The sequence below is a fragment of the Alosa alosa genome, chromosome 21, assembly GCF_017589495.1.
Source record: "Alosa alosa isolate M-15738 ecotype Scorff River chromosome 21, AALO_Geno_1.1, whole genome shotgun sequence".
Lineage (NCBI taxonomy): Eukaryota > Metazoa > Chordata > Actinopteri > Clupeiformes > Clupeidae > Alosa > Alosa alosa.
Window position 1 is genome coordinate 1,722,230 of NC_063209.1, and position 17,725 is coordinate 1,739,954.

The 17,725-nt window shown below is 38.0% G+C and overlaps 1 protein-coding gene across 1 annotated transcript in view; it reads right to left on the reverse strand.

Annotated features, from left to right (window-relative positions):
- Positions 1-17,725, reverse strand: part of uvssa (UV-stimulated scaffold protein A) — a 46,268-nt gene that overhangs the window by 1,859 nt on the left and 26,684 nt on the right. Inside the window, exons 8-12 of the mRNA XM_048231274.1 lie at positions 17,621-17,714; positions 12,032-12,233; positions 11,127-11,264; positions 10,245-10,428; positions 9,990-10,101 (exon numbers count right to left, since the gene is read on the reverse strand). Coding sequence (XP_048087231.1) covers positions 9,990-10,101; positions 10,245-10,428; positions 11,127-11,264; positions 12,032-12,233; positions 17,621-17,714 — 730 coding nt within the window. The remainder of the gene's footprint in view (positions 1-9,989; positions 10,102-10,244; positions 10,429-11,126; positions 11,265-12,031; positions 12,234-17,620; positions 17,715-17,725) is intronic.

Consider the following 17,725-nt stretch of genomic DNA (forward strand, 5'->3'; position numbering starts at 1 on the left):
TTTTAACACAACTCTTATTGGCATGGGCTGTCTGAAAAGCCCCTGCAGCCCTGTCTCTTTATCTGTCAACAGCTCCGGGTGTCTCCTCCAGCTGTGGAGGAAAGCCTTCTATGCACACACACACACACACACACAGCATAACATTTTCGTGGAGGAGCAAACACACACAGACACACAACAAAAGCCACTGAAATCCTGTCCCTTAGATCAGTGCTTCTGTTAAGGGTCATCGACTGGAGTGACTTTTCAGGTGAAGGAGGTCAAGTAATTTACTCACATTGAGGAGGGAGCACTAATACTTGAATTGGAGTGCCCCCTTTTTTCTTCATCATAATATTCTCAGGTGACTTTGGTAGGTTATGGTATTGGTATAAGGCATAATGATTGGTATCGTGCCATCCCTAACCAATACCACAAACTTGAGTATCTGCAAATACTGATACGAAACTGATTTTTTCCCCTCTTTTAAAACAACTGAGATGTTAAGAAAACATTTGTCTGAATACATTTTCGAAAGGACTCCAATATTGCTGACAAATTATGCTTCAGATATAATAGCATGTTTCTGGTTTATTGTTCAGTCTTTTCAGTGCCACTGTCAAGATGCAAAAAAATCCCCAAATAAGCAGGTAACAAAAGAATAACATAAAAAGAAAATAACTATTTACATAAAAAGAGTGGCATCGTAATCAACATGCAATAGAAAAGCTCCACTACTGTACTGTGCAGTTTCAAGGCACTTTGGGGGCCCCAGGCAAAAGGAACCTGGTAGGCCCTTCAGCAGACAGTTAAGAACAAAATGATTCATACCCCTGGCAAATATTGATTTAATGTTGACTTTCTCTTTATCAATGTTTGTTCTGACTGAAAAAGGCACTGCCACATGGCTTAAGGCTGTAATGTAAGACAATGTGGTAGGAACATGGAATTAAAAAAAAAAAAAAAAAAAAGCATTTCATTTTTTTACATTTTTTTTTTATGAAAAATGGCTTGTCCAAAATGTTTCATATCCTTTTTAAATAATTTCATTAACAATGCTCAAAATATAATTACACTTCAGTGGTAGTGTAGTGAATGTCCCTACAGACAAACCAAAGTATTGTAAACTTTGAAAGTGTACAGAGAGGTTATAACAAGACAGGTTTCTGGAGGAAAGGAATCTTCTGACTTTGTGCAGTGTAGTGTCAAATCTGTGGGTGCGTTCATTGCTAATGCAAACAACGGTCTTGCTCAAAACTCCACCAATTAACATAATTTTGCTCTCAACCGAAAGTTTGAACTTGGTATCTATCGTAAATAGAACATAAGTTGTTTTTACTCCGTAATGTTCCTTTAAAGCCTCCTGTGTAAGAATTTCTCCCATCTAGTGGTTAGGAGTTATATTGCAACCAACCTCTCAAGCGCTGCCTCGTTTAGAACTATGGTAGCCGTCGCACATCAAAAACTGGCACTAGTTCCGGACTCCTAGGCGCGTCAAAACATAAACTTTTCTCTGAATAAGCAATACTATTTTATTGCCATTGCTTGTCTGTGATGCCAATGAAACACTCTTTCGGATACAAAATAAAGTTTCATTTTGCCTGTTAACTGAGCTAGCTAGCTAGCTAGCTAACATTAGCACAGTAAACGGAAAGTGAATGGGAACGGCTATGTTCGCTAGCTAGGTAGCAACTAAGGACTTTGGTTAAACTTGTATATTGTTGGGGGGCGCTGTGGCGCAGCAGGCTACACCGAGTGCCCACGCGGACCCAGGTTAGAATCCGACTTGCAGTCATTTCCCGATCCCACCCCATCTCTCTCTCCCACTTGCTTCCTGTCACTCTCCACTGTCCTGTCCAAATAAAAGCAAAAAAGCCAAAAAAATATACTTAAAAAAAACTTGTATATTGTTGCAAACTAACCTGAAAAAAAAAACACACATTCAGCAATTTTGTGGTAGACTACTAGTTCTAGCAAAACTATGTTAGGTTAGTTTATCAACTGTCTTTGGGTCTAGAAACTAGAGTTCAAGTGAGACAGTGACAGATCACGAACAAAGTTATTTTTCTCTTTATTTATTTAGTTGGAAAATACAATTTCAATGTCGTTGGAAAATACAATTTCAATGTCGAAATGTACAAATGGGTTTGTAACTTACATTGCTAAAAGTAGGGAAATGCAGATGAATCCAAGGTAATGTTTTTCTATGCATGCAGATGCCAAAGACTGAGCTGTATTTCACATATGTCCCTTGCTGGCATGGAGACTTGCCCCTGCGCTATGTAGATGTAAACGAGGATTTCTAAGCCAATAGGTATGCTTCGAATTGGTGGTGGTGGTAATTAAACATGAATGGGGCCACATTTATGAATGGGAAATGCTGATTTTGTTGACAGACAACTGAAAATGTTACACAGGGGACCTTTAATAATGTAAATAAGTAAATATTTAAATATCCTAACTTATTACGTTAAGTAGGCAACACTGACTTTGCACTTTGAAAGCATTCAGCATTTGCTTGCTTTGCCTGCCCCGTTGCTACAGCTCTGGTACTGTGGAGACAACTAACCTGTACGCCTACCCAGCCTCTCTGCCCCTCTTGTTCCAACCAATAAACAGAAATATCAAGTGATCCATTTACCAGTCATTTAATATATTTTAATACACATAATTTGCAATTACATGTAGATAACTTCATCTAATAAAAACATGATATATTTTGTTATTTACATTGGTCCATGTGCTACACAACCAGTGAGTTGATCTAATTATCCTGTAGAGTTTTCTCATTCTCTCCATGAGCTCAACCTTGAGCCTATATAATATATCATGGGTCACTATACTTCAGCTGGACCCCAAATGACAGCTGTAACGAGGAGGTGTGAGTGAGGCACAGAAGATAAGGTGTAGCATGTTTGCCAGACTCCTTAATGTTATGTACAGTGCAACTGGAAAGTTCAGACCCTTTTCAAGTTTTCCACATTTTGTTATGTTTCAGACTCATCTTAAAATGGATTCAAATATTTTTTTTTCTCCTCAATCCTCAATCTACACACAATACAATGAATGAGATCCAGAGTTCCTTTGAGAAGATGAGAGAAGCATAAAGAAGGACAACCATCATTGCAGCACTCCACCAATCAGGCCTTTATGGTGGCCAGTTATGCAAGCCAATTCCAGGAGTTTCCCAAAAAGCACCTGAAAGACTCTCAGACCATGAGAAGTAAAATCATCTGGTCTGATGAAATAAAGTATTAATAATAGTATAAACTATTTGGTCACAATTCCCAATGTCGTGTGTGGAAGAAACCAGGAAGGTTGATGGTAGATTCTTAGTGAAAGAATTCTCATTCTTTACGCTTCTCTCATCTTCTCAAAAGAACTCTAGATCTCATTCATAGTGACCATTGGGTCCTTGGTTACCTGTCTGACCAAGGCCCTTCGTCCCGGATTACTCAGTTTGGCTGAGCAACCAGATCTAGCAAGACTTGTTGGTTGTTCCAAAATGTTCCATTTGAGAACGATGGAGGCTACCGTGCTCTTGGGCACTTTCAGTGCTGCAGAAATGTTCTTGCATCCTTCCCCAGATCTGTGTCTTCACACAACCCTGTCTCGCAGGTCTACGGAAAATGATCTCGACCCTCATGGCTTGGTTTTCACTCTGACATACACCAACAACTGTGAGACCTTATAAAGAAATTTGTGCCTCTCCTACTAATGTCCAGTGAATTCATTTAGGCACAGATGGACTCCGATCAAGTTGTAGAAGCATCTCAAGGACCATTGATAGAATTAGGAAGCACCAGAGCTCAATTGCAAGCATCATAACAAAGGACAGGGCTCTACAGTGCACCCATTTCACTCGCACATGCGAGTAAAAATAATTGCGTGCGAGTGCAAAAAAATATTTAGGCGCACTGGTGCAAATGACTTCTAGCCAAGTCAGTGTTAGTCTACAAAATACACCGCAACATCGCAAAACATTACTGGTGCGAACCATAAAATCACGTCGCCAATATAGCATAAAAACTACACTTCCTATCAACGTTAGCAGTTTTCGCGTTGTGACTCGCTAGTTGCTTCTATCAAATTCAAGGATGCGCATAAAAAGCGGAAAGTTAGACTAGCCAGCCAAGATGCAAAGTAGACTAGAACTAATTTCTTCAATCCACCGGATATATGAGGAAGAGGATGAGATTCTGAGAATGCAGTGAGAGAAGGAAAAGATGTATTGATGTATTGGCTGCAATATGCAAAATATAGCTGTAGCAAACAGGCACAAAGGTAGCCTCCCATAATCAGTCTCCTGTTTTCTTCAAAGGGAGAACGCTACAGACAACTCCAGGCTTCCATGCCCGCTTGTTTGTTTTACACTGTATACAAGCTGAAGTGCAAAACGAAAGTATGCATAGGCCTACCATTTGCCAACTGCCCCCATCAATGCAGATATTTCAAATAAATATAAATATCATTGATTGCACTATGTTGGGTTTTGTGGAAGAGAAAATTCACGGTTTTAGTAGTAGTATTGGGCAGTAAGCAGTCAGATAGGTCACCATGGGCATATTTGGATTAGCTACAGGTGGATTCACAAATAAATAAATTTGCTTAGGGACAAATTTATTTATTTGTAAATTACATTTGGCAGGATAGCCTACTTCATATACAGGCTATATGCAAATATGGCAATGCATTACCGTATTTTCCAGACTATAAGTTGCACCTGAGTATAAGTCGCACCAGTGAAAAAATGTGTCATGAAGAGGAAAAAAACATATATATAAATATATATATATGTTGCACCTGAGTCGCAGGACCAGCCAAACTATATAAAAAAAGTGTGACTTATAGTCCGGAAAATACGGTATATTATTTTACATTAACAAAATGTAGAAAAATAGAACGGACTAAAAATAAAGCAGGCAATGAAAATCTTGTTTCCTGTAAATGTTGTCAGTCATTCTTATCTTCGGAATTTGTTCACCGGCTTGTTTAACTGTTGGCTGCAGTGTAAAGTTACATTATGTGTAAGTTAAGTACAGAACTGACTGTGGCCCCAGATTTTTGTCTGTGCTCCTAAATTTTTTAACTTGGGCGCACAAGTGCTCCTGTGGAGTTAGTGTAGAGCCCTGAAGGATCTGAATACTTATGTAAATGGAATATTTCAGTCTTTTATTTTTTATAAATGTATGAAACACTCCAAACACCTGCCTTTTTGTGGAGTTCTGGTGCATTGTGTGTAGATTGATGAGAAAAAAAATGAACTGAATCCATTTTAAGATGAGTCTGAAACATAACAAATGGTGTTATTTCAGTTAGCCTATTAGCTGGAGCTCAATGAGCATCAAACCAGCTAATAGGCTAACTGAAATAACACCATGCCAATCTCTATGTGATGATGTGGGGCTATTTTAATTCCAAAGGCCAAGGGAACTTTATCAGGATGCATAGTATCCTGGATCCATGAAATAAATAACTGGGCTTTAAAAAAAAAAATCTGCCTGCCTCTATGGGAATTTAACATAGGGGTTCATATACTTATGCCTTCTGTATTTAAAGAACATTTATTTATTTACGATACATCATTCATTCACAAAGAAAATTGTCCTTAAAGGTTAGATTTTTCCTCATTTTTTGAATTAAGGCATTAAGATCAATTTCCAAAAGATGGGGTAATTCACAAAGCAGTATAACCCTTTGTAGAACTGTCCAAAAATGACAGCCACCCCCTAAAAAGATGGCATCATGTCATATGTATCAATACATTCATTTAATCTGGTATTCATATTAAGTTAATATCTTTTTAATTATTCATATTATGTTCTGTAAGTATTTAATTATTTCAATATTTCATATTGATTTTTAAAATTATGCTATACTTCTCTTTAATGTCATTACATTGTATTGTGGTGTGCAGGTCTAATTAAGTGCCGGTCACTTTAAGGACATGAGTAGCATTTCTGAGTGGATTGGAAGGCTTCACTGTTTGGCTACAAGTGTAAATAACTTTTTGCATAGTGCATTAGAACAGTGTTTTTCAACCACTGTGCCGGAGCACACTAGTGTGCCGTGAGAGATCTTCTTGAATTTCCCCCGGGGATCAATAAGGTAAGTAGGTAGGTGTGTGTGTGTGTGTGTGTGTGTGTGTGTGTGTGTGTGTGTGTGTGTATGTATCCATCTGGTCCAGAAAAGCATCTGTTGCATCAAAGAATTTATAACCACATGCTCTCATTGATTGTATGATTGCACTATTTGTGGTATGCAGGCATTGTACAACGGGGGCCCCATATCCAGTATTCACAGAATCATCACATATCGAGTTCATAACAACAATGAAATTAGATAGAGTCACCTAAAAATGAAACAGAGGGCGCTTGTTTTATTGAGCAGGTCTTGCATAGAAGCCATAATAAGGCCATATCTGTGTATTATTTGAAATTTTAGCCTATGGTATGTTTATTTTTTCTTCACACAGGATGTTAGTGTGCCGTGGGACATTTTAAGTGTCGAAAGTGTGCCGTGGCACAAAAAAGGTTGAAAAACACTGCATTAGAATATGTGGATGCAATTCGGGATGTCATTAGTTAAAATAAAGGTTAAAAAATAACTCGAATGATCTGGATCATAGAAGGGATAAGTGTCTTGCAATGTTATTCATTTCTATGATTTTGGTAAGCACTACACGAACTACAAGCAAACATGACATGAGCTAACAAGGACATCTCCAGATGTAAAGGTTTGCCAATGGGTTGCATAGCTAACTCAAATGTCAGTAAACCTAAAGTACGGGGTTGATTAAGATGGTCTTGGTAGTGTATAGGTCTAATTGAGTGCCTGTCACTTTAAGACATTCGTGAGGGAACCCTTGCAATTTTAATAAAGTTAAAAGACTGCTGATCCTTGGGACAAGCACTTTTGAGTCTTGAAAAACACTTTTCCATTTGCATCGGGTGTCAGAGTTCAGTGTCAGAGTCAATAAAATGAGCCCTGCATGAGAAACCTAGTCGAAATTGACAAGCAGCTGTAACTAAGCATGCTAAACTCGATATCCAGTATTCTAATGTTAGCTTTGAGATACGGCTTGATTGCATAACTTAACTTAGTGCATTGAGAAGACTAAACTATGTTGTGATAAGACCTTAACAGAGTTAACTTGAATGCAGCAGTTTTAACATACAGTTTTAGCACAGCATTGTCACAATGCTAAGCGGATTTAAAGGGCAAAGAAATTAAACAAATCAAACTAACAGTCCTCAGGACTGACAACTCGAAGCATAGCGACTAGTGAGATGGAGAAGATAATTTTGAAGAAGCACCGCCATCTCATATCCCCTATGAGGAAACATTTTGGATTTTAGTGTAAAACGATTGTAACTAAACATTACATATATATATAGTCTAGTGTTGTCACAATAGCAAAATTATTGTTTCGATACCAAGTGAAGAATTTCGATTTCAATACTTTTTCAATACTTTTTGGGGGACCCCCACCACCTTGACGTCATCAGTAATATTGAATTGAATTACTGCAAAAGAACACGGTCATTCTAAAATGTATCGATACTAATACAATTAGTATTGTGACATTTTTAAATTCAGGGTATTGCGATACTTTTGTAGTATCGGTGCACCATGCAACACTAATGTAAGCATTACTGCACTACCAATTGATTGGAAGCTTCTAATGTCTCATATGTTGCTATCACAAAGTCGTATTCATTGCAAGTGCAGCAGATAGAATCCACTTAAAAACCATACCATCCACAAGAAAACATACCAATTTCTCGCTACTGCTTTCCAACAACAATTTCTGACAAAAAAGAAATCAAAGAAACGATTCTGCCAAGTGTCTCACAGAGTTAGCGAAAGTGAAACCACATGTGTCAGATTCTCTTTTCAAAGGAGTGTCAAGAGTAGAAACAGCCTAGGGTCTATTTATGGATGATGAGTTCAAACTTTCGTTTGAGAGCAAAATATATCAATTAGTGGCTTTTTTTACATTAACAACTAAATATCTTATAGTACAAGCGCAAGGGCTTGGAGCCATGTCAAAACAAATGCTATTTTTAAAACAATGGAAATCAAAGTATTATAAACTTTATAAAGTGTATAGAGAGGTTATAATAAGGACTGTTTATGGCGTCAGTGCATTACCTTAAAGGGACAGTGTGGAACATTTTCAGTTGTTTGTTAGCTATATTAACATTTCCCATTCATAAATGTGGCCTCATTCATGTTTAATTACCACCACCACCAATTCGAAGCATACCTATGGGCTTAGAAATCGGCATTTACATATACATAGCATTTATAAACGCTCCATCTACGGGCGCCATGTTAAAATAACGGTGGCCAGCTAGGGACATTTGTCAAATAGAGCGCCGTCTTTGGCATGCAAAGAAAAACTTGGATTCATCTGCTGAACTTCCCTACATTCAGCGATTTAATGTTATGAACCCATTTTCTACAACCTACATGTCTTCCTAACATTCCAACATTGGCATTGCATTTTCCAACGAAACAAATAAAGAGAAAAAATAACTTTGCTGAGACAGTGACAGATCACAAACAAAGCTCCACCTGTTCAAAGGCTCTACCGAGAGACAGTTGATAAACTAACATACCATAGTTGTGCTATAACTAGCAAACTACCACAACGTTGCTGAATGTATGTTATTTCAGGTTAGTTTGGAACAATGTACAAGTTTTAACCAAAGTCCTTAGCTGCTACCTACCTAGCGAACATCACTAACCATTCCCATTCACTTTCCGTTTATTGTGCTAACGTTAGCTAACTACCGCGGTTAACAGGCAAAATTAAATGATTTATTCCATGTCCGAAAGTGTGTTTCATTGGCATCACACACAAGCAATGAAAAAAGAGAAAAGTTTATGTTTTGACACACCTATTTAGGAGTCCGGAACTAGGGCCATCATCTAGGTAGATTCGCAACAAGATGGAGTTGCAACTAGACATGGTAATGTTAAATGCTTTGCGATGGCTTGCAACAGCTGGCAATGACGTGCACCATTTAATTCACACCACTGCAACTCCTTCTGCGACAGTTTAGTCTCGACGCGGACGCGGATCTTTGGTGTGAATTGGGTGTTACTGTAATGTTTTTTGATGTTGATGATGGCGGCTACCGTAGTTCTATTAGGTTGCAATATAATCCCTAAACACTAGATGGGAGAAGATCTTACACATGGGTCTTTAACTTGTCCTCCAGTCGCCGCCATCTTGACTTGTTGCCACTGACTTGTGCAGACTTTACCTTAAGATGGCGGTGACCGGTTTAAGGTAACGCACCCTTTGTGGTATGTACAGTGACCTCATATTTCATTGTTAATGCAACAGATTATGTTGGGTCAGGTGTTTTATTTGGTGGATGTGTGCAATCATTTTGAATTATACTTTTCCATCTGAAATGATTTGCATGTACAGTGGTGGCCAGAAGTATTGTGACAAAAGTGAAATTCAATATTTTAATGGCATTCTTAATTTTCTAAAATACTCATAGGTAATAAGAATATGTTATTTTATGCAATGGAATTGCTATACAACAATTAATATTACTACTATTGCGGATTACGGATAGGTTGGGTCAAAATCGCTAGATAGCAGCGTTGTAAATATCCATGTGCAGGACTGCATGTGATAGGCTATGTATTAGGCTAAAATGTCCACATTATTTTCACCTCTCTGAATCAAACGAACATGGACAGGGTACAGGATCTGTCCCAGAAAACTACGGTCAATAATTTGTATTATCTACCTACCAATCTTTAATACTTTGCATCTCTTCAAATTCAACAAGGTTTTACAATACTCTGTAGATTCATTACCTTTTGTTTAGCCTGTCAACATAATGTTGTGCTAATAAATTACTATTTATGAGTAAATGACAATAAACTTGAAACTTGAAACATGACAACCAAGTTTGAAACATAAGGACATATGTACTGCTGATACATTTGAAAATCGGGATTCCTAAAATGTGTTCTCTTACCAGGTTGCTCTTCTTGAAGCTTTCTCCTCTCCTTTTCAAGACGTTCTGAATCCTCTGGGTTAGTTGGCCTTCCTAAATCATCTCGTGGAACAATTCTTCCATGGAAAGGACACTGGGAAATACAATAAATACATTTTAGAGACGTTTCCAGACAAAATTGAAAGATTACTTTAAAAAGTCCCAGGCAGAGGAGTTCTGCAGACCTTTCTCTATGACTATGACAAATAATACTAATAATACTTGTAGAAAGATTACTTTAACACGATCTTGACGTTCACAAAGACCACCATTAGGCATAGGAGCTTTGCACTTATGCAGCACTGGTTGGAAGCGACCAGCAAATGTGATGTAACGCGACTTCATCTGGGCAGAAAGCTCTTCATTCACCACTTCTTCCTCTCTTTCATTGGGTACCCAGAACTGATGTTGTGAGGAGTACCTGAGCAATTAATTTAAGTGAAACATGGAGAGGTTAGGAGGAGGTGAACTAGTACTTGAGAGCTACTCAATGTCTTACAAACACAAAACATTAGGCTACCAACCCTTACAGCTCGGTCACACGCTTCAAAGCTTGCCGGTGGGTTTTCTCGGCAGTTCAGGGGTGTGTATGCATTGAAGCAAGATTAACAGGCCAACAACCAGTCACCATTGTTAGCCGGCTTGCTAACTTGCTAATGTTAGATAGTTCGCTCACACATCATTTTAGATGTGTTTTGGGGTTTAAATAAGAGCTTTTTCAGAGTGTACAGCGTCTATTTCTTGCTAACTTTTACAAAATCCAAGCATACAAAAGCCAAAGAAATTACATTTATCTGCTAATACGGATGAGAGCCGTCTTTGCTCATAACCAAAACATTGTCTGGCGCTTGTGTTGCTGCTTGAATAGGTTTGAACTTTTTGAAATGTTTTCAACTTTTGACGGCAATGCAAGGCTTCATTCTCACAATTTAGTTCGGCAACACATGACGTTGGCCCATGTAAAGTGAATGAGAAGCGTCTCCATCAACGCTTTCAACTGAGGCGTGTGGATCGAGCCGTTATGGTGGCTGTTTTGTTGTGTTATATGTATGAGGTTTAATTTAAGTGTAGTCAATATATCCTTTTTCATGCATGGTTTCTGTTTACATAAAGTCATACTTGATAATCTTCCCAGCAGTAGGTTGCTCCTTCCCCCAATAGTAGAGGTCTATACCAAACGGTACAACAGGGACTTCCTTTTCTTCTCCGACTTCAGTAGTCTCTTCGGGTGACACACTGCTGCCTGATGCGCCACAACTATCAGAGAGAGGATAACTCAGATGACATATCAAGTAAAAAATATTTAAGAAAAAAAAGGGGATCTGGCATTTGGCAGACAAATTTGAGTTTTTTGAGCCACTGACGCACCCTTGGGAAATGACTAACTTTAACAGACTTATACTCATTGTCCGGAGCTGCTGCTGGTGTCTATCGAAAGGGGAGGGTTTTCGGATGGGTTTATGGGTTTATAGATCCATGAAGTAGAACTAACGTTATTGCCATATTAAAAACATGTACATTTTTACCACGACCGGAATGTGTCAATACTGTGTGTGTGAATGTGTCACGAAAATATCAGCAGGGAAAAACTCAAATCATCATTTTAACATTAGGGATATCTCTCCAACTATGATAGCAAAAATGTCAATGGTATTTATTTCAGAAAAAGCGTGTGTATGATTTCAATTAGTAAATAAAGTTTAATCTATGTATGTGTTTTGGCCAATCATTTATTTACAAATAAATAAATTAATTAATTAATTAATACATGCTTGATATGTTGATGTTTTTTGCTCATAATTGTGTATATAGTTGATTAAAATTAAATGACAATACTTGAATAATATTGCTTAGGTTGTGCTGAAAAAAAGGATACAAGATAGTCAGTATTGCACTTTCCTGAGACCTCTATAAAGTCATTAAAATATAGTAATGCAAAAACCTGCAAAAAATGGCTTAAGTTCTAAGGGCAAATATAAGATTAATAACACTTGGTTAGCAGTCTTTGCAGTGAAGTTACTTACTTTTCAGTCACAGTGGATGGGAGACGTTGCCTGAGGATACGCAAGGTTGCAGCAGCACTGGTAGGGTCCTGTTCTTCCTCCCAGGTCTTCATTTTAGAACGTAAGGTACTTGGGGAAGTCAAGGGAACATGCTTGGTAGCCAGCTGTTTTGGAGGCTTTTTTCCCCCCACCGACCCTGGGGAAGAGATGAGTGGTTCCATACCTATAAATAATGAGAATAAAAAAAATTAGCTCCAGAGAAGAATAACTCTTTCTAATCAGTGATTATGGGAAATGAACATAACATAAGAACAATTTGTGAACCAAACAATGGCATGAAATGAGTGTAGATACTACACACACCGATCTTTGGCCAGACATGATTCACCAAGGCATTGTCATGGTAAACAATATGAGCTGGTTTCCCATACATGGATTAAGGCATGAGGCAGAGTTGGAGGACCCCAAGGAGAGCTGATTGCAGTCCTCAACAATAACAATTCAATTAGAGCCTCCTTGTAATCTAGGATTTTGCAGCAGATTACAGTGACATGTCCAAGAGCCCCCTACACCATTAGTTTGGTAGGAGTATCATTAGGCTACAACACAGCAACACAATGAAACGCAACTATCATACTACTCAATCCCAAAAGACACTGATAGAAGGTGAAGAAAAACAAAACAGTGGTTAGTGGCAATCTGTAACTGAAGTAGGCATGGCTACCGTACCGACACAAAAAGCAAAATGTACTATTGTGGTGCCAAAAAAATGTGGACAAAATGTTTGGGTGCACATTTTATTCTGGCGCACAAATCCGTTCCACATCCACGAAACGACCGTTTCAGTTTCAAAGTAGACCCATTGTGCATCCACATTATTACCATTGACAGGCAAATCTCACGACCATTCACCCTTTATCCTGCATCCCTATGTTTACTTCCGGAAAAGGAACACATGGCCATTGTCACATGATGCGAGCACAACAAATCAGGGAAGGGAACATGAACTTGTACGTCATCTGTGCCAGATGCTTATGTGATTCAGTTGTCCACACTCACACACAACAGCTCCCTTAAAACAAATACAGGGTGGCAAGCGGATCCAGCTCTTTCTGTTTTGGGAGCTTGGCTACAATGGTGTAACGTGGATGCAAGGTCGAAATGTGACAAAAGCCTTTCGGATTCAAACAAATACGTGCTCTCTTCACACATGGGCTCACTCGGACATGACCAAGATTTTGCACTGGCTACTGTAGTGTCCTGGTGATGTCTGGGGCAACAAAATAACAACCCTCCCCAATGTATGAAAGCAGCTTCACACACAAACACACATCATGCTGTAGAGAAAGATAGGGAGAAAGCAATTCCTGTTGAACGTGCTGCGTTTAACATCTTTTCCTGCACTCTTTTTGAGTTTGTTATTAGACACAATGTTTATTTCTACTAATTTCTTGCAGTTATGTCCAGTACGTCCCAAATCATTTGATGAATTTGAAGATTCTACAAATGCAGCCTGCCTACTTCATGCATTATATGAGGCAGTTTGACAATTACTGTGGTCTGTCTGTACATGTTTGAATTTGTTTTCCTAGTAAATGATAAAATAGCAAGCACTGGAGAATGCAGAAAAAGAGGGAGGGAAACAATAAAATGTCTGGCTGTAAATAACTGATACTGGTCTGACTACTGCCGGGAGTGGGGGGGGGGCTGGGGCTTTTGGTTGCTCCACTCTATCTCAGAGACATACTGCATCATAGCCAGGACCTTGTCGGGAACCATGGTAAAATATTACCAAATCCCTTCTTTTTCTGTTCAAATTGACCAAAATGGTAGCTATTTGTCTGAAGCAATAAAGTTGCAGGTGTTAAAGAGATAAATCAATAGCAGGAAATGGAGAGGGCCTTTCCAGTAGATACACAGTTGAGTCTGCCAATGGCAGGGGTATTGATTTCAGTGGGTTCACCAGGCCTTGTAATTAAAATGTAAATTTTGGAAAGAGATAACGTCCTGACAAGAATGCTTTGATAAAGGGATAGATAACACATCAGTCGTAAAAAGACAGAAACTGAGGGACTGAGGGACTTAAGAAATGAATTAAAGAATGACTGAAATGGAAAGAGATGGAACCATTTTCTCTAGGTTCCAAGCACCAATAGGAAATAAAAAATAAAAAAACATTTAGGATATAAACCATCAAAATTACAAATCTGATACCCAATCAATTTTAGGCTCCTGAGATCAACATATTTTTAAGGACCTTGACAATTCAGCATCTTCATAGAAATAAAAAGGAATAGGCGGGTCAATATATGAAAAAACACCTAACCTCAAAAAAAATGATACAACAGGTTTTTCAACTGATTATGATACCTTTAGATGTACTTAATAACATATTAAAAATCTAGTAAAATCTGACCCCAGTAAAGGGGTCATTTTCAAGATGGCGTCCAAGATGGCCACCAGAGGCTAATTTTGGCTATATCTGAAGCATTATTCAGCCTAGGAAAGGGTTTTTCATGTTTTATCAGATTAAGAGGTCACTGATGACTCTTCATCTCCACCTTTTTTAGTGTTCTTATAGTAGGACCTGAGGATGCATGATGTTTTCTCTCTCAGTGTCACCATGCCTTCAAAACCTTTCCCTTCTGTGAAACATGTCATTCTCGTACCGCTCCCTCAGTTTAGCTTTCAGATACTGATTACCGAATGGAATGGAATGGAATCAACCTCAATCAAATACTCTTTCATGTTAGATCCAAGTACAAAGACAGTCAACTGTTCTTAATTGTGTGCATTTCTGCAAGACACTCTGTTCGTGTAGAAGATATGGATTACCTTGCACTGCTGCCTGTGGAACGTGTCAAAATGAACAATGTGACAATCCACACAAGTTCCTTTCAGAGGAGTAAGAGGATGATGAATAATGATATAATAATTATTTCTGATCTACTTATGCATATAGTTTGATTCAGTTTAATTAGCTCCCCCCTAATGATGGATGCCAACGATTATTGATCTACACAAATATACAATGCATGCCTATACAGTACATGGTTCATTAAAGTCATAAAACAGCCACTTACTCGCAAACTCTACTCTACATATTGTAAAAGCATATACCCTGTACATGAAATATAACATTAATCAACAAAATAACATTTCCATCTTCCTCCACACCAAGCATAATACATACTTTATTCTGTATAGGCAAATATAGTGTAAAGCCGATACATTTTGGCATATACAGTCCAGGAAAAACAAATTAAACACTGTAAAATATATATTTTCTGAAAGCATATAATCTGTAGATAAAATATAGCACAATTTAAAACATGTCCCATCTTCCTCCGTGAATGCACAATACAAAGCCCTCTATAATGTATAGGCGAATCTAGTGTAAAGGGGATATATGTTGGCATGTACAGTCCAGGAAAAATAAATTATACACACTAAAATATATATTTTCTGAAAGCACATAATCTGTAGATAAGATATAGCACCATTTAAAACATGTCCCATCTTCCTCCGTGAATGCACAATACAAAGCCCTCTATAATGTATAGGCGAATCTAGTGTAAAGGGGATATATGTTGGCATGTACAGTCCAGGAAAAATAAATTATACACACTAAACTATATATTTTCTGAAAGCACATAATCTGTAGATAAGATATAGCACCATTTAAAACATGTCCCATCTTCCTCCATGAATGCACAATACAATGCCCTCTATTCTGTATAGGCGAATCTAGTGTAAAGGGGATACATGTTGGCCTCTTTTGTCCAGGGAAAACAGATTAAACATCCTAAACTATATATTTTCTAAAAGCATATAACCTCTAGATGAGATATAACACCAGTTAAGACATGTTTTATCTTCCTCCATGCCATGGAGATGGTTAATAATCCTGTATTGCATTTGCTCTGTATTAAAACGCATTGATTTTAATTTATGGCTGAAAAGGTAGAGCATTGAAACATTTTCAATTTTAACATTTAAAATCCTATTCTTGTTTAATTTGACCATCATTTGATATCAATTTCACCCCTGTAGGCTGAATAGTAATTGAGATATAGCCATTCTAACCTGTTGACAGCCATTTTGGCCGCCATTTTGAAAATGACCCCTTTGCCAAGGTCAGATTTTACTAGATTTTTCGGATGTTATTTAGCATGTCCAACAGTACCAGAATCCATAAAAGGAAAACCCAGAAACCTTTTGTATCAATTTTTTGGACGTTGAACCCTATATTGACCCGCCTAGAACCCAACAAGAAAAAAAGATCAAGAGACAGAAACTGCATGAAAGAGAAAGGGAAATAAAAGGGGGACATTATACAGCTATAGGTGAGAGCCCAGAAGGTTCCAGTTAAAAGCTATCCGTCTGTATGAGACAGATGAGAGATTTCTTGTTTTGCCATAGAAGGCAGATTAGATTTAGTAAACTATATTTGTAACAGCATCTTTTCCAGCTCAATATCAGACATGTACTGACTGTAGAACCCCACAGCTCACATACATGTTATAGACTTTCACACTTGATGCTATTCGAGATCACCTCTAGCAACATATCAAAGTGAACACGTGTATGGTCATGTGAATTACAATCAAAATTCACAGAGATTCATGGGTTAGGTTGGGTTTACAGCTCCCACAAACTTCATTTGGTTTAAAACTGCTCTATTCATTTTTCCATAGTCTGGTTCAATTCCACTCCACCCAATTTCATTTGTAAACCTTATATTTTGTACGTAGCAAAGATTCACACATTGAATTGGCTGCTTGTCAGGTTGCAAGCTCTCAGCATCATCACTTTCTAAAGTCTTTTTTTAAACTCCAAGCCAGTCTGAGGGTCTATGGAAATAAATACCTTCTACAAGCCTTCTACAAATCTGTTCAAACCCAGAAAGGGTCAACATAAAAAACTAAGATAACACAAAATCTAAGGTAAAATAGTTGTTGTAAGTTGTTGTTGATGTAGTTAAAGCAGAGACATTCTAATGGAGGAGACAGATCACTTGCGCGAAAATTAATAGGAATCTACAGGGGAAATCCACAATGATAAACATGGCTGATTTGAATCAGGACATCATGCCCTGTGATATACAGAGCCAATAGCTTTGTTGGTAACGGCATTACTGATGTCTGGCCTTCTATTTATTTTCACTGTCAGCATAGCAACAGTTTTGCAGCAAACATGGGCCAACACAAAGAATGAAGTCATTTCTGTGATTATCTTCTGCAGAAGATGTTCACATCATTGAGGTTGCAGATTCACGTTATCTACTTTTAAAATTTGTCTGACCATCCTATGTGGAATTACGGACATCGTCCCAGCAGCCAGTGACCTTGTTATCCCTAAATAACTTCCTAGAAGCATTGCCAAGATGGCTGCTAAGTGGTGAGACATGAAACAAATATATGGTTAACATATATACAAATATATAGCGCTTGTTGTAATTATTCACCAACTGATGCCTAATTTAGTAATTTCATCGAAAGTAGTTTGTGGGCTTACCATCATGGCAGCACGTGCCTTCATTGCTTTGTTACAGCTGTCTGTTTACTTTATTTTAGAGGTCTTTGCTTCTTGCCACCTGAATAAACTTACCATACTTGACACGCAGATCATCAAGAACTTGTGGCTCAAAGCCTTCCTTCTCTGGCACCTCCTCAAAGTCTTCATCACTTTCATCAGCTCTCATCTGTTTGGTTT